At 41.8% G+C, this 23,428-nt stretch overlaps 2 protein-coding genes across 4 annotated transcripts in view; one reads left to right on the forward strand and one right to left on the reverse strand.

The window, feature by feature from the left end:
- Positions 1-23,428, forward strand: part of LOC142657686 (cytochrome P450 4A4-like) — a 60,925-nt gene that overhangs the window by 22,133 nt on the left and 15,364 nt on the right. The gene's annotated exons all lie outside the window — the stretch shown is intronic.
- The window catches only part of LOC142657685 (calcium-activated chloride channel regulator 1-like), a 1,094,600-nt gene that overhangs the window by 3,517 nt on the left and 1,067,655 nt on the right, over positions 1-23,428 (reverse strand). For 2 of the 3 annotated variants that reach the window (XM_075832964.1, XM_075832965.1), the window contains exons 2-12: positions 17,446-17,580; positions 15,817-15,964; positions 14,659-14,767; positions 13,624-13,801; positions 11,548-11,769; positions 9,873-10,100; positions 9,198-9,375; positions 7,376-7,482; positions 5,060-5,281; positions 4,618-4,888; positions 3,403-3,567 (exon numbers count right to left, since the gene is read on the reverse strand). In XM_075832964.1, coding sequence (XP_075689079.1) covers positions 3,403-3,567; positions 4,618-4,888; positions 5,060-5,281; positions 7,376-7,482; positions 9,198-9,375; positions 9,873-10,100; positions 11,548-11,769; positions 13,624-13,801; positions 14,659-14,767; positions 15,817-15,964; positions 17,446-17,580 — 1,963 coding nt within the window. Of the gene's footprint in view, positions 1-3,402; positions 3,568-4,617; positions 4,889-5,059; positions 5,282-7,375; positions 7,483-9,197; positions 9,376-9,872; positions 10,101-11,547; positions 11,770-13,623; positions 13,802-14,658; positions 14,768-15,816; positions 15,965-17,445; positions 17,581-17,969; positions 18,333-23,428 lie in introns of those variants that run through there. The other variant, XM_075832963.1, reaches the window with a different exon arrangement.

Consider the following 23,428-nt stretch of genomic DNA (forward strand, 5'->3'; position numbering starts at 1 on the left):
AAGTAATACAATCATGTCCAGGTAATGGGGTGATTCGGAAACACTGCAGTTTATTGCATCTCTAGGAAATATTCGTTTTTACATGTTGTCTTATGAGGCATTTGCCCTATTGAAATCAATAAGGGAAAATATCAGGGATCGGGCATGAATTGATGTGACATGAAAGGGGTTCTGGGCTTTTGTTTTTTTTTCTGTCCCTCTTTTTTATTGGAGCGCTTTCTCAAGACATGTTCTAAAAAATATGCGCTCCCTCCAGCGCCTACTGACATTGCAGCGACGCGCAGGTTTGTACGTGGCTCCCTTTTTTCAATCTCTTTGCAATGTATGGGACACCAGTGTATGTTGCACAGAAAGGGTGAGCCCACTGGGTTCATGTCACAAACGTCAGACACATAATGTACGGGTGTCCTGTCAAGGCCGAAATTGGAGTTGGAGTTAATGCAGCTTTTCCACCGCAAAAATCGCAACATGTGCTAATTGTTGCAGGTTTTACCTGCAACAGAAAACCAGCGATGCCGCAGCATAAATTGACATGCTTGCGGATTAAAAAAAACGTACAGCAGGTCAATTTATGAACTTTTTTTGGTGTTTTTTTTTATGCAGCGTGTGGATGAGATTTGTTCAAATTTCATCCACTCTGCTGCTACTGTACTATGCTGTAGATGTCTCGCAATTAAATCCGTTGCAGAAAATCCGCAGTGTTTATGCAACGTGTGAACTGACCCTAAAAGAAATGCTCAGTGCTACCTTGTTAACATTCCCTCCCCTGCCCCCCACATGAACATTGGGGCCCATTTCTCCTATTATTGATCAGGTCACAGTTTATAATTTTTTAACAAAAGCACTCCTGCAGCGGGCCCCTTCCCAACTGGAGCAAATCATGCCCCGCCGGTTACATCAGTATGTTGTCTTATTTTTAAAAATAGGCTATATAACTGAGGTAACCTTGGATCACGTGATGTCAACTAACCAATGGACAGCTTAGAGCGGTCACTGCTTAGTTTACTGTCATAGACACAGGAAGGTAAGTATAATATAGGTTTTGCTTTTTTAGTTATTAGTGTTACTAATGTATTTTTTTACAGGTTCGGTCATTGGACTACTTTGGATTTGAGGACTACTTCGATGACTGTGCGTTTTTATTTTTAGTAAAATGGTTAATGATGGTTGTGTGGGGGGGGGGGGTGTTTATTTCAATAAAATATTTTTTCTGTGGTTGGTGTCTTTTTTAACTTTATTCCTATTGCCTTAGTAATGGCTGCTGTCTGATAGACAGCGTCCATTACTAAGACGGGGCTTAGTGTTAGCCGGTGAAGAGGCTAACACTAAACCCTTCATTATTACCCCGGTACCCACCGCCACCAGGGGTGCTGGGAAGAGCCGGGTACAATCCAGTACCCAACCACCTGAAGTGATGGTAGGGCTGGGAAAGCCCAGAAACAATGGACCTTCCCACCCTGGTAATGCTAGGCTGCAGATGTTTTATTGTATCTGGCTGGTTATGAAAAATGGGGGGACCCCATGTTGTTTTTTTCAATTTTATTTAAAAAAAAACGACATAGGGTCCCCCCACTTTTCATAACCTGCCAGATACAATAAAGCAGCCGCAGCCTAGCATTACCAGGGTGGGAAGGCCATTTTTTTTGGGTGTCCCAGTGTTCGACCATCACTTCAGATGGTCGGGTACTGGATTGTACCCGGTTATTCCCGGCACCCCTGGTCGCGGTGGGTACCGGGGTAATAATAGGGGGTTAGTGTTAGACTCTTCACCGGCAAACACTAAGCCTCGCCTTAGTAATGGACGCTGTCAATTAAACAGCCGCCATTACTAAGGCAGTAGTAATAAAGTTAAAGAAACCACAAACGCACAGAAAAAATATCTTATTGAAATAAAACCCCCCCCCACAAAACCCTCGTTAACCAATTTATTGAAAATAAATTACATCTAAGTAGTCCTCAAATCCGACGTAGTCGAACGACCAAACCTGTAAAAAAAACACAAAAAATAAATAAATTAGTAACACTAATAACTAAAAAAAGCAAAAACCATTATAAGGGTATGTTCACAAGGGGTTTTATACAGGCAGAAAAATCTGCCTCAAAATTCCTGCAGGAATTTTGAGCCAGATTTTGAGATGTCTGCACTCTCTTTGCTGCATTTTTTTCATCTGCAGCCATTGAGCGCCATGGGCAAAAAACACCACTTTCCCTGCCAAAAGTGGTCAGAGACGGAAACGCCTGAAGAAATGGCATGACGCTTCTATTTCCTGCTAGCGTTTTTTCTGTTTGGACAGAGACATCAAGCGCTCTGTCCAGGAGAGTAATCCCCGATCACAGGGGGATTCCGCTATGAGTCTAAGACACGCCCACTGTTCAGAGAGCATGTATTACAGTCTGAGGAGCGCTGGTCAAGCACACCCCCATCCCCTGCCCTGTAAGTGACCTGACCGCTGGTCGGTCAGGTCACAAGTTCAACTCGGAAAAAAAACGAACAAAAAAACCCACGATTCTGCAGCCCCCCCCCCCTGCTGGACGCCCTAGGCACTGCACTCCCAGTGCCTAGTGGCAAATACGGACCTGTGTCCTGTGTGAAAGTGAGAGAGGGGTCTATGCACGGACAAGCACGCAGTGGCTCTCAAGGAAAGGAAGGGATGCCATATTGGGTAAGCTCTCTTATTCTTCATAAATAAAAGAGCTAGAGAAAGAAAAACTTCCAAAAATGCGAGTCACCAGAGCAAACAATGGGCAGGCCATAGCTGGCTTCAGGTGTATGTGGGACTTGGGGGGGGGGGGGGGGGACCGTAAAAGGGGGAGCTTTGACTACCACACCTCCGGCTTGACAAGCATAGAACATGTTTACTCAGATTATCATAGATTAGATAGATGACTGAAACGTATAAGTCGCTAAGGCTTTGTTTGCGTTTTTTGGCGTACGTTTGATTTATATGCCCGGAAAAGCGCCCAACGTATACATTAAATGTAGACCGTGATGGATGCCTGACATCTATTTAATGCATCTGTCACCCATATGCTATAATGGTATCAGTTTAACGGATACGTCATAAAAAGCTATTGAAAAGCGTATATGTTTAACGGATGCATGTGAAGGATGTCATTCAGTGGCATCCCTGAGCTACCATGTTAAAAAAAATTATACGTTTAGCCTATACGTTTTTTTTACTGGACTCCGCGGGATAGCATGGAGAATTTTTTTTGCAGTATACTGATGTATACCGGCCAGACGGAAGCCAAAAGGACACTCTTTTGGCCTCTGTCTGACAATGAAGCCCGATGACCACGCTTAGCATGTACGTCAGGGGCTTTTTCCAATGGACACACTAAATGTAAAGAAAAAGTAGGGAGGTGGGCATAACCTTTACATTCTATAACTCAAATTCTTACCGTTTTCAACAAAGCCGGGTAAATACAAAATACGATTCTTAGGATGGGCGAGTTTGCACTGATTCTCGTGACAAGTGACACGCACTTTCAGACCATACCTTCCACTTACATTGAACCTAAAAAAGTATTTTGAGTAGATACCATCGTCTTTTGAAATATCGGCACCTGTGAATAGAAATAAATAATAGGATAATTCTGGGCAGACGTCTGGTACGGTACATAAATAACAATGTAACGTGTGAACTAAGAAAAACATAAAAGAAATTTACATAGAAATCATACCTGCATAAAGTATATATTACACATGAGCAAAAAGTATATAAAATACAACAGGAGTGTACATAGTGTATTCACTGCTCCATCACGCCTATAAAGATTGATTTTCAGTCTCATTTTACTCTTTGCAGTGTGAAAAGAAAACATTTTTCTATCTGGAAACAGTCAACAAACCGGCTAGATTAAAATGTACCTATTTGTTTTTTGCCATTATAAATATATTTGTAGGGGTTAGAGCTGTGTGTCTCTGTTACTGAGGTTTAATGCCCTGATTCCCTTCATACAAGTATAGCGTTAAATGACAGAATTCTGGAAAACTGCAGCTGCCACAAGGGGGGGCTTACTGAAAACAGAGCTCCTATTGAACTAAATGATAACCCTGTCTTCAGTAAACTTTGAAGCACCCCCTAGTGGTGGCTGAAGGTTTGTAAAATTTAATTCTTCAAAGAGGATCTGTCACTATATTATGATGCCGTTACTAAGTCCAGGTCTTGGAGGATACTGTGACTGGGCATAAAATATATTGTGATGTTTGTCTAACAAATCCATTGAAAGAATAAAGTGGATTCCATCTTATGAGTCTGCTGTATTCCCGAGCACAGCAATAACCGTACCCTGTTTACATCAGGCATTCTGCATTAGTCAGGTGTCCTCAGCTCGTGAGCCCCCTCTATATGCCAAAACGGTGAGCCTCTCTGTAAAAGTGGCTCCCACTCTGGCGAACCTGATGCGTCCATGCATTACATGATCAGCCATTCATTTGAGTAGCAGGCATGTAATGCTATATTTTCCCTGCAATCACAGCTGATCGCAGGAGATTAGAGAACCAGACCTGCAGCGATCACATGATCGACCTGACAAATTCTTTTTTAAAAGGGGTTGTCTTTGTAGAAAATACCAAAATGTATTTAGAGAATGCATTATATAATGTTCCATCACCTGCTCCATTGTCCAGAAGTTCAAGAACTGTACGTGTGCCCTTTTCTGGGGTGATAATTGCAGTAACCGTTGCTCCTTTCACCGGCAGTAGCCCCTGGCTTACAGAAGCGTAGACAACCATGGGGTTGGGGTACTTGTTTATGTCCTTATTCATATGGACAGTTACAGTGACTGGTGGAACGTTTACATCAGCAGATTTGGATGTCACTGTTATACCTAGGACCTGAGCTTGTGTGAAGTTGTTGCAGAGCATGTAGTTCCAGACTCCTCTCTAGGCAAAAGATATGTAGATAATAAAAAGGTTATATGCACAGTAAGTATAAAGAATGAGAATGGTCCACTAAAACGTTTGGTATGGGACCCAGCACATTCTAGTTATGCCCCTGTGCACCGTAATTGTTAGTATGAATTGTTTCTGGAGTTGCCCTTAAATTAAAATTACCTTGTCTATTTTTGGAACCTTTAGTCGGCTCAAGTGGGAAGCATTTTTAGTGGTAAAGTTTGCAGTAGAATATATTTTTCCATCTGGGTCTTCCAGCTTGATAGATAGATTAGAGAACTGCCAAATAACTGTAAAGAAATTTTCTGGCCCCGTTGTGCTGTCGATATACACAGTGTCACTGAAGCATGCTTCTGGATTCACATTGACGCTAGCGCTCTCTATCTGTCACATTAAAAGGAAATGACATAATATTATGTGCGGCACACGTCATGTAAAAACATCCAAACACCACCAAGCATATAAGGAAAAAATAGGGGCCTTAAGGGTCTGTTCACATCTGCGTTCTGTGTTTCCGTTATTCTGTTCTGTCATTGGAGCAGAACAATGAAAATACCTGATGCGCCAGATGCGTCACATGGTGGACACCGATGCACCCGAGTGAACTCAACGACTTTAATGGGTTCCCCCGGGTTTCTGTCATGGTGTTCATGCTGCGCTATTTTGTCAGACAAAACTGATGGAATCTGTGACAGACTCCAAACGAATTCTCTAATGCAGATGTGTACAGAGCCTAAGTTATGTATAGTAAAAGATCCAGCAAAGTGGCATAAATACATTGATAAATCTGACCCGGTATTCTTTTAATCTGGCACCAAATCCTCCAGAAACTGATAGTTCGGCTCATGCTTCCAACACAGAACTTCAAGACATTCTTGACTCTCAACATATGACCATCCATAAATCCAGAATACTTGATAGTCTGGAACCTGTCAGGTTCCCATAAAGGGGTTGTCCGGGCACGGGGCGGTTTTTAATACTGATGACCTATCCACAGGATAGGTCATCAGTATATGATTAGTGAGGGTCCGACACCTGAACCCTGCATCGATCAGCTGCTCCGGCTGCCTCTAGGCACCAAATAATTTGCAGTGGCCGGAATCGGCAAGCAGATGGCTCTGTACACTGCACGGCAGCCATGCTGCAGTACTGCAACTCTGCTCCTATTTACTTGAATAGGAGCAGAGCTGCAGCACGTCCGCTGGACTGTGACAGAAGATATCTGTTTTCGGCATGGACACCCGGTCGGTGCCTGGAGGCAGCTGGAGCAGCTGATCGGTGCCGGGTCTGGGTGTCGGACCTCCACCAATCATATACTGATGACCTATCCTGTGGAGAGGTCATCAGTATTAGGGCAAAGCCACACGTGGCGGAATTGCTCTTGAATTCCGCTGCGGACACTCCACAGCGTTAATCCGCAGCGGAGCCGTTTCTCCATTGCCTTCCACTTCTTTTTAGTAGGCTTCGTTTAGACGAGGCAGAAAATTCCGCTGCGGAGCATAGGCTGCGGAGCGGAATTTGGTGTCCGCAGCATACAATGGATGTTGCGGACCAGTGGCGGACTGGTTGCGGACTCATGGCGGAAGTTCTCCATTGACTTCAATGGAGATTCTAAATTCCGCAATGAAGTCCGCAGCTGTCATGCACATGTTATGTGTGCTGCGGATGCGTCTTGCTTTTTTGACATGACATTTCTTCATTCTGGCTGGACCTATGTATTTCTAGGTCTACAGCCAGACTGAGGAAGTCAATGGGGCTCCCGTAATTATGGGAGCGTTGCTAGGCGACGTCAGTAAATAGTCACTATCCAGGGTGCTGAAAGAGTTAAGCGATCGGCAGTAACTGTTTCTGCACCCTGGACAGTGACTACCGATCCCAATATACAGCAACCTGTAAAAAAATAGAAGTTCATACTTACCGAGAACTCTCTGCTTCTGTCTCCAGTCCGGCTTCCCAGGATGACGTTTCAGTCTAAGTGACGGCTGCGGCCAATCACAGGCTGCAGCGGTCACATGGACTGCCGCGTCATCCAGGGAGGTCGGGCTGGATGCCGAAAGAGGGACGCGTCACCAAGACAACGGCCGGTAAGTATGAAATTTGTTTACTTTCACTAGGGAAAGTGCTGTCCCTTCTCTCTATCCTGCACTGATAGAGAGAAGGGAAGCACTTTTACTGCAGTCCGCAGCAGCTAGTCCGCATCAATTTACTGCACATTTTGGGCAGATCCAACGCAGATTCTGTGCGGCATTGATGCGGACAGTTGCAGAGGAAATCCGCCACGTGTGGGCATGCCCTTAAAAACCACCCCGTGCCCGGACAACCCGTTTAATCCAGAATTAAAGGAATTTTACGGTACGGCCCTCTTTCCAATGTTTTAGTTTACATAATAGGACAAAATTTGCTATCAATCATTATTATAACTTTATTATTAGTGGTAGTATTTGCTGTTTATGATTTATTATAGAAAAGCCGCATTACCTGGCTAACCCTGGCAGAAACGCCTCCATTTTCATTTGAAATTCCAATAAAGGCGTCAATCAAATCATTCGAGTCTTGATCATCTGTTACAAAATATTTCAGACCTCCTAAAAGAGGAAAAAGCTACATTTTATTTCTGCAATTAGACTGGTTGTTGTAATAGGCTACATCAACAATACGTGTGCACAAAGCCTTCATGGTTGCACATAAAGTCCTTGTGGCTCCATATTATGCGTGGGGCTTTTGTACGGCGCCATATTACAGTTGTATCTTTCCATATTATGGAATATTTTGTGATACTGCATTTAATGGAGCATGGCACGATTTCGAATTGATACAGAATTAGACCTCTGTATGTGTTTGAGGCAGACATTGGTACAGTATGGCTCCATTAAAGTCTTTGGGCACCCTATTATGGCTCAGTACAAATACAAAGTTGTAGGGAGCCATAATGTGGTAGTATGCATACGGTATAACTAGCTGCGTTATGAGTTGCTCCTTTATCTACTTCCAGTATAGTTTGTATTGTCTTTCATGCAGTCTTCATGTCGGAGAAAATACTTTTGTTACGATGAATTTGGAACTGCACTGAAATTTTCACGGAGATCTGATTATAAAGAATGCATAAGCCGAATCAGTAATTTAATATTTTATACGTTCCCCACGAAAATTGAGCAGTGTGGGAATAATGTTAGGCATTTAGGCAGCCGCATTCTTCTGTATTTAATTATATTGCACTATATAGGATCTATATACGAAACAAGTATCCTAACATAGTTCTGTACAGCACGATCCCACACACTTCCCTACTTTTTAGGACATCAGGGAGATTCCGAGAAGTGATGTATTTAGCGGCGCATAACATTTTTAACATATGCCCATACAGACTGTATGAATGATCCAGTATACAGTATATGGGGTACACCCCCAACCTAAAGCACTTTAATCACAAGTACTGCATATGACCCCCTTCATTACACCTCATAATACGTGCAAACCCCTGACTAGACCCCCTAAATAAATACAGATCCCAGGCCCCGAAATTAATACAGGCCCTTAAACTAGACCCCTAAACAAATATAGACCCCAGACCAGAGCCCTTAATCAAATATTGATCCAGATCCCCTAAATAAATACAGACCCCAGACAAGATCCCTAAACACATACAAAGCCGGACCAGACCCTCTAAAAAATACAGACCCCCACACCAAACATCTAAACTAATATAGACAGACCCTCTAAACAAATACAGACCCAAACAGACTCCCTAAACAAATGCAGACCAAACTATCTAAATAAATACAGATCCGACACCAAATCCCTAAACATATACAGACCCCAGACCTCCTAATCGAGTATAGACCCTAGACCAGACCCCTCAAAATATATAGACCCCCAGACCAGACCCTTTAAACAAATACAGACCCAGACGAGACCCCCTAAATAAATACAGACCCCAGACCGGACCCCCTAAATGAATACAGACCCTGACCAGACTTTGCAACTAATGATTGGGACTCTGATTCGTTATAGGAGAGATCTGCTTCCAGTGGCTCTCCAGCTGCTGAGAAACTACAACCCCCACCATACCATAATACCCCCTGCTGGGAGTTGTAGTTTCACAATAGCTGTAGAGCCACAGGTAACGGATCACTACTCTATAGTCATGCCGCTGTTGATAGAAGAGTGTTTGGAGACCTGTATTAAAGGCAAATGATGGGAATCCTAGGGTTATTCTTCCCTTACATGATTCCAAACAGAGGAAAATCTGCCCCTAAACGCCCACATAAGGTTCATTTGACAGACCCAGGATGCTCCTCACCTGTCATATCAGCTATTTGCTCCAGTTCTTTGGACGCCTCATCGCTCAGGGCTATAATATGAATGATGGCTCCGCTGGCTTTAATCTCAGGAAAGCAATGAATTGACTTTTGAAGATTTTCTCCATCTGCTAGAAATATAATTTCAGTTCCATGTAATGATCCACTTTTCCTGTTGACCTGTGTGGTAAAAAAAAGGTAAATAAAATTATTTTCCAATGTCAAAGAATATAACTCTGAAAGCCTCACACTACACGTTACACCTAATACATGGCCCTATTACGGCTCCGCACAATCTACGAGTATTATGAAGCCATAACCGGAACCCAAATCTATGGGGCCATACACTACGATTTCATACAGAGGTTTTTTTCTGTTGGATTCTGATGGAAAAATAAATCATGCCATATTTGATACCATATAATAGTGATATTCTTGGGGAGAACACCTTCGTAATAAAGTGCCATATGGTGGCACCATTTGGCGGGACAAGGGGTACCTATGTACGCCGTGTGTTGCCATTGAGACTCCATGCACACTCTTCTTGTGCATTCGTTTTGATAAACCTTCCCCAATAGGCATTAAACCTTAATAACTGTTAGAAAATGTTGCCCATTGCAACCAATCAGATTCCAGCATATATATAAATCTGTATAATAAATAAAGAAAGGCTTTACCTCAAATGCAGTTAATATACCAAGACAGAAGTCAGAGCCGTAAGTCGTTGTTGTCAGTGGAAGGCGAGATTTTAGAGTCTCTCGGATGCTGTCATTAGTGATTTTTAGTAGCTCAGAATTGACGTATGGAAAAATACAGAACTCAACAATCCCAATGTAAGTCTCTGCTGCAATGTTCTCGGTGAGGAACACGTCCGCCGCCTGACACACTCGCCAGATGCGATTGTTCTGCAATTTTCAAAACTTCCGTTTTAGGCTTACAAATAAATATGGACGGAAGATGGCAGTCAATGTAGTCAACAGGATACAATGGAACATGTGGCCACTTAAAGGGGTTGTCCAGTTTAGAAAATCCACTTTCAAATACCCTTATGGAATTCTGAGTAAATAAAATGGAGTCCTCTGCTCAGGATCCTCATCTCTTGGTCAGAGTGGAGAGATGATTTCACCACAAAAACGCAGCACAGATTTTTTTTTAAATCTTATACTTACCCAGAAGTCTGTTTCTTCCTCCAGGCCGGCCTCCTATGATGACGCCTCATTCCATGTGACCGCCGCTGCAGCCAATCACAGACTGCAGCGGCCTCCTGGGATGAAACGCTGGTTAATGCTGCAGTTTTCCACAGCGGACATTCCGAGCGAAAAGCTGCACCACGGTATGGTGCGTTTTTTTTGCCTGGAATTCCCTGTGGCGCACACCGTGCGTGCTTTTACGCAGCGTATCCGCCCTATGGGAACTCAGCCATACAGTTAGTTTTTCGTACACTAGATTACAGTATAAACCTATCTTTGTGCAGACAAAGAGCCAGCAAAGAATTTTGTAAGATTTCAGCTCTGAAGCCTGCAGAATTGCGAATGCAGCTCGGAACTAAATTACAGGCTGTACTAGATAAGTAATGTAATTTATCTACAAAGTGAATCAACTTTTTATGGCAAATGGTGTGAATAGTTGGACATAGAATTTAAAGGGGTTTTCTATGACTTTTAATTGATAGACTATCAATGACCTCTGGGACCCCAACCCGTCAGGAGTGGGACTTCTTCACAGCATTGTACATATCGGTATGCCTGGTATTGTAGAAGCCCATTCAAGTGAACGGGGCTGAGCTACAGTATCTGGCACCATGCTCTGGGAACACTGCGGTCCCTTTGTTCTACTGACTGTGGGGGTCCCACCAATCATACATTGATTGCCTAAGAATAGGCTATCAATTAAAAGTCTTTAGAGATACTAAAGCACTGCTAAATTTGCAAAGATATATCAGTACAATGTCCTGATACTATGGGCCTGCTGTGTTTTTATCCTATGATACTATCGCTGTGGCTGTCGTACAATTTAGGATTTGTTCACATCTGCGCTAGGGCTCCGTTCCGACGTTCCGTCTGAGCATTCCATCGGAACGGAGACATGACAGACACAAACGGAATCAGTAGTGTAGTCGACTACGGTATTGATCCCATCAAAACGACGGAACCCATGCACAACGGAGACAAACGGAAACCATTGGCACCGGATCCATCACCATTGAAATCACTGGTGATGGAAACAGAAATCTATGGTTTCCGTTTGTGTCTGTCAGGGCTCCATTCCGATGGAAAGCTACGTCGGAACGGAGTCCCAGATGTGAACGAAGCCTTATATGTAATTTAGAATAGAAAAGCGCGCCGGGATCACCTTGCTCATGCTTCCAGAGACATCTATCAGCAGTGTGATCACTCGCTCCCTGTATCTCAGGAGAGTGAACGTCGGTTCAGGAATGGTATCCTCCCTTGGATCAGTCGAAACAATATCACTGGAATTCTTAATGATATCCCATGTACTATGACAATTACATAGCCGATTCTGCATTGTTGGAGCTTCCATATTATGATTAGTCTCATCACAGAATCCAGATACCTGCATAAAAAAGGGCATGAATTCTGTATACATGTGTAACAAGTTAACCTAATATTAATAAAACATGCGTATATTTAGAATATGATACATTGTTATCAAGCTAATGTGGTCACAAATATATGTACAGTACATGCTTAATAGTACATAGTACGTACTTCATTGAAGTTTAGGGTAAATATGGAAAGAGATGAGCAAGCAGCGGTCAGATCTTTCTGTAACTCCTACAGACTTAAAGCGGCCGAGAGCCATCGTGGTCATCTCTCCATTGAACTCAAAGGAACATGCTGCGGGAATCAGTGACAGGAACAAGTCACTGGACTCTAATTCTGCTGATGCCCTATGGATATACCATAGATGCTTAAGATGGAAATATGTCTTTAATATAGGGGTAAGGCGCCTTTCACACCATCTTTTAGAAACCAAACAATGTAAAGACACATATTCCGGTGTGAATGGACTCCAAATGGCAACATACTATTACAGCATTGACCTCTATGTATGTTTTTGGGAAAAAAAATAATAATTCTGTGAAAGGGGCGTTAAAGGTAAATTATGTTTTTCTCAGGGTTAGGGCAGCTCTAGGAAATGTTCTTGTGACTGGCAGTATGGAGCATTACTTCTAGGGCAGAAAGCGATACCGTAGGGAGGCCCCATAGTGTCACGCAAAGTGCCTACAGCTCTGTAATTCATAACCTTTGGGAATCCGAGTGCCATTGTACAGGCTTTTCCATGTGCTTCAGGCCTAAGAATGACACTTTAATTTGGCTATGGGGGATCTACAACCCAATACGGCATGTAGCCATCCAGAATAGTCAATGAAATACTTTACTTCAAGCCTAAAAGAGTCATGTTAGTATGGGCACCGGTTACCTAAAGGTAATTCACATTTGGAAATTTCTCCAGATGACGCAAACTATAATTAGAGTAAATAATATAAAATTCATAGGGTAAAAACATATTTTAGGCTTGTCTATATTTCAGCAGACATAATCCGCTTTTGATAACTCTTTTCCATTAGACGGCTCCCCTGATGACTAATTTTCCACAACACACAGTACATTTTAAGGAACATTTTGAAGGGACACAAACTATTTTGTGAAAAGTAAAGTTTTAGTTTTGTGCTGCAAAAGTAATTTTGTAAATCTGAAAAAAATCTATTTTGTAACAAGGACAGTTTTTAACGCTGAGCATCTTTTGTATATTTATACATATTCATTTGAGGGAAGAACGTTACTATCAGGCTATGTTCACACAGGGTGTATCCGCCCTGGGCGCTGCAGGGAATTGCAGCTAAAAGACCACACCAAATTGTGGAGCAGTTTTTGGGCCGGAATGCCCACTGCGGATAAACTGCACATAACGTAGCCATGGCGACGCGTCCCTCTGCCGTCCTGCAGGCCGGCCTCCTGGGATGAAGTCTCATCCCATGTGACTGCTGCAGATTGACTGCAGCGGTCACATGGGATATAACCTCATCCCAGGAGGCCGGTCTGGAGGATAATATTTTTTTTCCCTGAGTTGCGTTTTTTTTGTGGCAGAGTCGCTGCTTTTACCTCTCAAAAAAACGCAACATCTGCTATTTGTTGCGGGTTTTACCTCGCCATTGAATTCAATGGGGAATACCCGCAATACAAAAACAGCGATTCCGCAAATACATTTGATATTCTGCGGGTTAAAAAAAACAAAAAAAAAAACGCTCCGCAGCTCAATTTCTGAGCGTTTTTTCCGCTCAGCATTTACACACCGTGTGGATGAGATTTGTTCAAACTCTGCTGCTACTGTATTATGCTGTGGATTTTCCGCAATGAAATACGTTAACCCGGCCTAACCATTTTAATTTGTAATTGTACTCACAGATTGAAGACCGGGAGAATACATAACAGATTCACCAGCAGAGAGATTCTTTTCAGGGAAGAAAGTACAACCTTGTGCAAGCAAGCCTGTGTTGCGATCGATCATACATGGTCTTGTTACACAGTGATGTTCCATGTGTTGGGGCACTCTGTAAGAACCATTGATGCTACCTGAACACCTAGAAATAGCACAAATTTGTTTTAATGTCTTATAATAAAGCTATGTCATCAGTATGTTCTTCAGCAAAAGTTTATTATGCAGTTAAGGGAGTTCTGGTCAAAAATAAAATAACACATTTCAAACACCCTGTTTACGAATTCAAAATTAAAAGAGGGAATCATCCATTCAGGATCCTTATCTATTAGCCAGAATGGTGGACGTCTATAAAGAGTGTTTTTAGCTCTGGAGGACTCTGCATGTCCTTGCATTACATAGACTCCCATTGATTTCAATGGGAACTGTGATGATTTAATTCTCCTGTGGGGGCGCTGCAGGGGAATTAAACACTTGCAGTCAAGGTCACCTGCAGATTACTAATAGTACAAACTGGACAGCATCGACAATAGGAAATGTGTGCCATATACTGAAAGCAGTGTGCATCCCTCTTGGATGTTATAGGGTGTGCAATCTAAGGAACGTATCACTTTATATAAAGCGTACACTTCCAACAAAATACTGTACATGCTCAGATATTTTCCTATGATCTATAATTTGGCATTAAACATCTTTTTTAGTCACTTTAAAGGGGTTGTCTAGTTTGGAAAACCCATTTTCATCTACCCATATGTGAGGAGTTAATAAAGATGGATCCTCAATTACAGGCGCCCCCTTTATGGGTGATCGCACATGATAACATTGTCGTAAATGTACGATGCTGGAAGTTAAGTGCTGGCAGCACGGGGTTAATATAGGATTAAATCTATTGGTCTTTTTAATGCTTGTGATACGATTCTGATTTATAATCACTAATTATGATTGGATCATTAATAGCTCTGGTTATGTCTACGACCCACCTAAAAATATGTTGTTTAATACCTTGTTGCCTCTACTTGATGTTTTCCAGAAACATAGAATGGTTGATCAGTATTGTGCTCCTCAAAGACTCCCCAACGAAGTTGAGCCCACTCATGAACAAACACCTTCCCTAAAATGTAAAGAGATGTTATTTGGTCAGTCCTTTTCAGATTTCTAAATTCAACTAAATGTTTTTGAGTCGCCCACTTTTTGTAAAACGTTATAGTCAGCCGTTTCTGAGTAAATTCTGTTCTGTAGATGCTGATTGACAACTGATATTGACACCATGACCATTCCCACAACTGTTGTCAGGCAATAATCCTAAAATCAAAAGTAGAGGCAGGAATTTTACAGGTCTAAAGACGGAGCTTTACTTTACCTAAAATACGGGAAAAAGTTTTGGAACAGCATCCATTACAAGTTTTGGTTACAATGTACAGATTGGAAAATAGAGACATATTATACTTATCCAAACAAAGCGCAATAAATGTTATACGAGGAAGGCCTCAGTGATAGCACCAATATCGCTATAATAAGACAACTATTATTACTATTTTTGGAAAAAAAAAAATGTTTTACTGCGTTTTGTAGTCTGATGTGATTGTTCATATACATCAAAAAATAATTATTAAATGGATCAGTTTTCATAGTGGCCACTAGATGTCAGCTAAAACAGGCTACAGTCCAGTAAGAAAACTCATTTTATAGCCTGCTGTAAAACTAAGGGTATGTGCACACACACTAATTACGTCCGTAATTGACGGACGTATTTCGGCCGCAAGTACCGGACCGAACACAGTGCAGGGAGCCGGGCTCCTAGCATCATACTTATGTACGATGCTGGGAGTCCCTGCCTCGCTGCCGGACAACTGTCCCGTACTGAAAACATGATTACACTACGGGACAGTTGTCCTGCAGCGAGGCAGGGACTCCTAGTATCGTACATAAGTATGATGCTAAGAGCCCGGCTCCCTGCACTGTGTTCGGCCCGGTACTTGCGGCCGAAATACGTCCGTCAATTACGGACGTAATTAGTGTGTGTGCACATACCCTAAATGTTATAATTACATACCAGGCTCACTACCAGTTCAACCTGTAAAACTGAGGTCTCTGCTGTTTTTAGACAGTAGGTCTGAATTAAAGGACTGTAGAAAACAAAGAAGCAAGTCATTTTCTTACCATAAGTTCCATAAAGTGAAGTGAAGTCCTGCAGCAAAAAGTTTGGTGTCAAGTGAATATATTGTCCTTGCTCCCCACATCCACCATATTGACTTGTGTAAGGGGCATCTCCAATATTTTGGAATGTATTCGCAATAATGACATCTGCCTGTGAATTTGTAAAAACAAAATAAAATTAAATATTATTATTGGCAGAATGATCATGTTAAAAATGTGTTCATATGTCTCTAGTAAAAGAATATTAGATATATTAAAAATATAAGTTCGTTTCTAACACCGCCCCCAATCCTCCTATCGTTGGGGTTTAAAGTAGTTTTTCTGTTTTTCATGTAAATAAATCTTAACCATTGTGTAATGAAAAGCTTTGCAACTTTCTAATATACTGTGTGTTTCAAGTCATCACAATTTTCAACACCTCTGCTTGCCATCACTGAATGAGAACATTCATTATTGTTTACATCAAGAGACTAAAAACCCATACAGATCTAATGCATCTCACATCTGAATATTGCAACAATGCTCCTGCGGCGGTCCCTGCCTCTAGTCTTCATACCTCCTCTGGCGGCCTACTTCTCTCCCAGGCTGCCGGCATCTACTGTTGTCCTCCACTCGTGGCCGCACTGTCCCTAGTGCGTGGGCTGCGGCCGCCTCTTATAGGGCCAGAGCACAAAATTTAAAACTCACTCAACCAACCCCTGTTGCCCCCAGGACTATTGAAGGCACCTCCACTATGCACCTGGTGCCTGAGCAACATTGGAACAACCTAATTTGTATCCTGCAAAGATTCCTGTAGGCATCTGATCCAGTCCGCTAATACTATCTGTTGTTAGCCCGTATGCAGTTATCCACTACCAGCCAGTATCCAGTCTGCTATTGCCATCTGTTGTCAGCCTGTATCCAGTTATTCGCTACCAGCCTGTAACCAGTCCGTTATTGCTTTTTTTGTGAGCCTGTATCCAGTTATCCGCTACCAGCCTGTATCCAGTCCGTTATTGCTGTTTGTTGTCAACCTGTCTCCAGTTATTCGCTACCAGCTTGTATCCAGTCCACTATTGCGGTCTGTTGTCAGACAGTATCCAGTTTTTTGCTGTCTGCCAGTGTCCAGCTACCTGCCTGTGTCCAGCTGTGTGATATCTGTCTGTGTCTAGTGATCTGCTATCCACTGGTGTCCAGCTACCCGCTACCTGCCTGTGTCCAGCAGTCTATTGTCAGTCTGCCTCCTACTGTCGGTGTCAATCTCAAAGAAAAAAGATCCAAACTATATCCATCAAGGTACCATTAGCCAGTGCGTGTTTCTAGTCCGCTTGGCCAGCAGCTACTCCACCGGGGCCACCTCAAGAGGTGGCAACCTGGTAGCTTCCCGGCATCAGGGTTAGAGGATAAAGACCGGGGAGGCTACTTAGATAACGCCCTTAGAGGTGGCCCTAAGCCAAACTGGCAGAGTAGCCAAGTGGAGTAGCCAAGTGGGTCCACAACCGGCTGGTCATAACATAGGTATTCCTCTGTGAGTTAAACAGTTTGAACTCCAGTGTGATACATTTTTCACAGCGATACAATGTAGCAAACTTGAAACAGGTGTTTATTAGCTTGGATGTTATCAAGTACGGTTTTTACAATCCTGAGTTTTACCTTCTCATACTTTTCTCTTGTACGGTTGTTATATTTTAGGGACCAAGTAATAGGAATTAAGATCTTTGCACTTCTTATGTAAAGCCTTTGTCTTGTAGCCTTAAACAGGTCATGTGTAGCCTCCTTCACCATTGTCTTAAAAAACAGATAAGGAATTTGTATAAAATTTGTGAAGATATAAAACATTTAACCAATCAAACAAACAGGAAAGTGAAGAAAATCCATAAAAGAATATACAAGAAATGCTGAATAACATTGACCTGGGAGCAAGGACTGGTAGTTCCAATTTGATACATAATGGCGTTGTTTATGTGAAGGGCAAGGTCAATCAGCCTTTATGATCCATGATCAATATGTCTATGTATTGTTCCCATGGCAATGCTTACAAGAGAAGACCACCTCTCTAGAATACCAATTTTGGGTGGTCAACTAAAAGCGTTTTTAACAACTTCCCACCCTTTATAAAGCTGCTGCAGGTATAGATTATATATAAGTATTATTCAGTGACTGTATAATGACCTTACCTGAATTTTTTCTATGATCACAACATCTTCCGGTACTTCAGAGTGTATTGCAATTACAATATCATCATATCCCCCATCATTACACTTCACCATAGAAGCCTCAGTTGGAAAGAAGACTTGAAATCCCAGTAGAGCCAACACACCCCATGTTGCCATCCTGTGTGACTTTCACCCAACTGTATTTTTCCTTTACGATGATGTAGGGTTGTGTGATATAGAATTTTATTAGAACTTTATTGCTTTATCTTTCAGGCGATTGGGTGACTTTTTAGTTGTGGGCAATCTCAGCTGAGTCAATAACACAATTATGTCACAAAAATAGAACAGGCGGTTTTCTGGCTGAAACTGGAATTTACTGTTGTTAGATACTAAAAACAATAAAAAGGTGGTAAGAGCTTGAGTTTTATCAACATTTTAAACACATTTTTTTTAATAAGATGTTATCTGATACAGGACATACACAGTGGTGGGGACCCCTCATAGCAAAAGCAAAGTGGGGGCTCCTTATAATTGCTTGTCTCAGTGGTTTGTAGACTTCATACCCAAGATCCGCATTGCTGCGAGGCAAGAAGGGTCAGAAGCAAGAAGGGGTGATGCTGAAATGCCCCTTCCGAAAGGGGCCAATCCAAGAATAAGGAGCTCAGAGAACAAGAGGGTCAACGATGCCAACCCTGTGAGCGCTATAACAATTACGTAGAAACCTATGACCAATTGTACCATCAATATGCCTTCCCTTCATGTCTGTGAGGAGGAAGGAACGTGACAGCCCTCTGGGCACCACAAAACCACTTTTTTTTTAGCTACAGGGAGACCTGTTGTGAAGAAACTTTTGACTGTTGGAGAATGTACAGTATAGGGAAGTGTAAGCTCGAAGACAGGATGGCACTTTACCGTCTATCACAGATTCCCTCCTTGACTTGCAGAGTTTTATAAAATACAGCTTCTTACATCTGCAAAGACTTGAGACTAAAGTGGAGTCTCAAAGCAATGAGCTGGTAACTATAAATAAAGATTCCTTCGAGACACCTGCCTGCTATGTCTCTAAAGGTTATACTCAAGTAAGTGTATAAACACAAATCTGTGGACCACTTCAGATAGCGGATTGTGTTCTGCCTCACTAAGCTCACCAGGTAGATGCTAATGCAGGTGTCAGGAACCTGTGGCACTAGGGCATGTGGGGGATGGTTTTCTGGCACACTTCCTTCTCCTATTATCCAGTGAGAGAGAGGCAGGGGCGCTTCATTATGCACTTAGAGGTGCTGATCACCAGGAGAGAGCGGTACTTCATCGTGTTTGTCAATCATGAACTGTTGGCAAGCACATATGCACCCTTCTGTTCCTCCTGGAATTCAGCATCGCCAAGCGCATAATGAAGTGGTGTTCTCTCCTGGTGATCAGCACTGCAAGGACGGAGTCCAGTAACCGCTCTGTAAAAGAAAAAGTTAGCAAAAGTTGGCAGCTCTCTCTCTCCTATATGCACATGCCAAACTGGTGTTCAGTAGCTGTGATCTCTCCTATGTGCATCCCCCATATCTGGTGCTTAGTAGCCGCGTTCTCTTCTATGTGACCCCCCAAGCTGGTGTTCAGTAACTGTGATCTCTCCATTGAGCATCACGCAAGCTGGTGTTCAGTAGACGTGGTCTCTCCTATGTGCACCTTTCAAATCTGGTGTTTAGTAGCCGTGGTCTCTCCTATGTGTACCCCCAAAGCTGGTGTTCAGTAGTCGCTCTCTCTGTTCTGTATGCAGCGCTCCCAACTGGTATTCAGTAGCTGCGGTCTCTCTTTTGTGCAGTTTCCCCTAGCTGGTGTTCAGTAGCCGTGGTTTCTCCTATGGGCACCCCTCCTTCCCCAGCTGGTGTTCAGTAGCAGTTCATGGGTCTGTAGGTGTTCATATTTGCATGGCACACTAAGTACTTCATCATTGATTTTTGTTTAATCGGCATGCCGTCCAAAAAAGCTTGCCTACCCCTTTGCTAATGATAGATGCTAATCTAATTATAATTGCAATGTCCCAAGGGGGCAACAACCATAGGCAGCCATTCCAGCAGCTTATGAAAAACAACCTATTTCTTCTGGCCAAGAAGTACAATACTCTTCTTTACTTGCCCTCTATTGACTTGAAGTCTCTACTGCACTGAAAATCATTATGAATTTATAGCTTTTGCGCTCTCTCTGCTGTATGCTCATGGTGTGAATACCTTTGTCAGGCTCATTTGTTTGATCTATTATTCGGGATGTGGGTTTTATACTGGCAGGTAGAAAAGAAGGTGATCAAAAGAGCTCCTGCACTGCCTAAGAACTCATATTACCAGGGAATGTATGGTACTGTTAGTAACACATGGGTGATGTAGCAGATACAGGGAGTTGAGCTCTCTTCTGGCAACATAATCCTCTTCTTTATCATTCTAGATTTAGCAACATAATGTGCAGAAGGAAAAGCAGGTAAAGACACATCTATTTATTAAAAAATGCAGAAATTCACAAGTATCTTGTCCTACAGTATCATATAATGTGCAAGTAAAAGTGCCATAAAAAGGATGCCCTTGGAAAGGGGAGTGCGGCAGGGTCGCCCTCTATCACCCCTCTTATTTACTTTAGTAATTGAGGTTTTGGCAATGAAGATAAGAACCTCTGAGAATATAGTGGGTTTTCAAATGGGTGATAAGGTCGATCAAATTTTGTTATACACAGATGATGTTCTTCTGTTTATAGGGGATTTATCCTCGTCGACCATGTAATTTGGCTATACCAAGAGTTTGGTGAGCGGGCTGGCCTTCAAATCAATTGTCAAAAATCTAGTTTGTTAAATATTTCGGCCTAGGTTAACCCCGATCAGATTTCCTCCTTGAAATCTGAAGAGGTGTTCGAATATTTAGACGTGAACATTTCTAGGGTACATTACACTGAATATAATTCCTCTGCTTGCGTATTTGAGGGGGAAAGTTAAAGTATAGAATAAGTTACCATTGACCAGAGCTGAAAACATTGCACTGATCAAAATGTTTTTTTTTACCTAAAATATAAAACATTTTCTCCAACTGTCCAATTTGGTTGCCAGCGAAAATTTTTAAAACCCTAGATGTTATCTCTAATAACCTAATTTGGAACGGGAAAAAAAAATGACTGGAGGAAGTACTATTTAGCTTCTCAGTTCCAACAGTTCCGGGACTGGGAGGGCCTGGGGGCTAATAGATGTTGGTTGAAATTACTAGGGTACCAATGGTCTAATATATTCGAAGCCCTAGAAGCCGGGGTTCTGAATTTCCCTGATTTAAGACTTGGGCCTATTTAGGATAACCAGCAGCGGGTCTAGGATACTGTCAAACTCATTGAAAAAATTAATACCTTTATTGAAATTACTCCTGTATGGGACAATAGGAATATTGGTGAGTTTGACGGCCTCCCGGACTCTTTGTTTTGGAAAAAGGACACATCACAAGGATATCACATTTATTTAATAATGCACAACTGAAAACTTTTACAGAATTGCAGAGACTGTACAAGGTCCCTGATTACGGTCTGTTTAGATATTATCAAATGAAACACGTCTTTTTGGCCATTAAATATAAATCACGTTTCATTCTTACAACTATTCAATCATTAGGATGTTTAAAAAATAAGAAAGGACTTTTGTCCTCACTACATAAAAAAATTCCTTTTAGGGGATGAAGGAAATCATATTAAATCATAAGAAAAATGCGATAAGGATCTTGGGATTAGGATCGATTGGGGGTTAGTTTATAAACACATCGGGGAAGCATCATTAAATCACGATCACCGATTTATTTGTTTTATAATCAATCATAGACTTTATTATACACCAAAGCTTTTAAAGGTTATGGGGTTATGGAATATGCGGTATACATCATTCGGATCTCATCAACTTGTTGTGGCGCTGTCCCAAGCTACATAGATACTGGAGTGGAGTAGCAGCATCTATTTCTAAATTAATTCGGAAAGAGGTTCCAATGGAACCGATGCTATTTATTTTTGCCACCTCCGCTCTTTTGAAAGACTGTGGTTGTAGCAAACTAATTAGCAAGGTTTTGTTTCTGGCAAGATTGGTTATCATTTATAAATGGATCTCAAAAGATTTCCCACGGGAAGTAGAATGGCACCATAAGGTGAATAGAGTGATGCTTTTAGAAAGATCATATTACTTGACGCTAAGTAAAGAGGAAGGGGAAACATTTTTTTATAAGATCTTTTATAAGATCTGGAACAGATGGATAGTGGAACTATCCCTAGAACAGAAAAAGACCTTAGAGCTGGATTAAAATGTGCTAGTAGCTGTTTGAGTAATGTTTTTTTTTTTCTCCTCTCTCTCTCTCTCTCCCCCCTTACCATGCAATATTTTCCAGAGTTTTAGTGGGTGATTGTTGAATTTTCAGTATTATCTATTTGAACCCCTTTCGGGATAGTGTCTATACTACATAATACTTTGTTTAATATAATGTTAACTTGGAACATTTTCTTTGTTTTTTTTACTGTTATTTAGTATGAAATATTTTGATATAATTCAACAATAATAAAAAATTATATTATAAAAAAAAGGAGCCATACAATACCCAAATAATACCATCACACACTGCACATAATACCACTACAGTGTCTACATAACAAATCTGTAGAAGTGACTAAATAAAACAGCCATACAGAGCTCATAAATAATACCACCATACTGTGCCCAAATACCAATGTGTCTAAATAATAGAGCCGTAAGTGTGTTCAAAAACTGCCATACAGTGTAAAAATAACAGTGCTACTGTATATAGTGCCACAAACTGCATATATACTACGTAACACTGGTAACATGCCAGTATCATACATTGCTTAAAAAATACCATCCATATAATAGGGCTATACACTGTATACATGACACTGCTTGGGCTCCTAGTTTCTCTCGTCCAAGGAAATGGGGTTGAGTTGCAATAAGTGTGCAACGCTTGGACAAGAGTGGTGTGCAGGGAAAAATTCAGAAGGAGCCGCAGTGCTCCACAGACTGCCGTAGCCCCTTCACTCATCCCATCGATCAGCAAAATGGTGTTACTTGCTAATACTGTGCATCCCCTTTAGTGTTAGGGCCTGTTTATAACTGTATTGGAGGCTCCGTTACCCAAAATACCAGAAACAATAGTGAAGCATGCTGCGCTATTGCTTGAGGTAAAATGACGGACACCATGATGGGACCTTTTAAAGTTAATGGGTTCCGTCGAGCGCCGATGGTGTTCGTCATGCAATGGAACTGGCGCTTCCAGTATTTTGGTTGTTCTGCTCTTCTGACGGAGCAGGGCAGTGAAAATACTGACGCAGATGTGAACAGGCATTGACTTTCGTTATTTTTAATCATTCTAAAAGTGTCCATATTGATATGTTATAAAAGTCTCGGATTATATTTATATTGCAAAAATTCATGTCTGTCTTTTCAATGATCATTTTATTGCGCAAATTGTAGACTT

Source organism: Rhinoderma darwinii, chromosome 7 (assembly GCF_050947455.1).
Source record: "Rhinoderma darwinii isolate aRhiDar2 chromosome 7, aRhiDar2.hap1, whole genome shotgun sequence".
Lineage (NCBI taxonomy): Eukaryota > Metazoa > Chordata > Amphibia > Anura > Rhinodermatidae > Rhinoderma > Rhinoderma darwinii.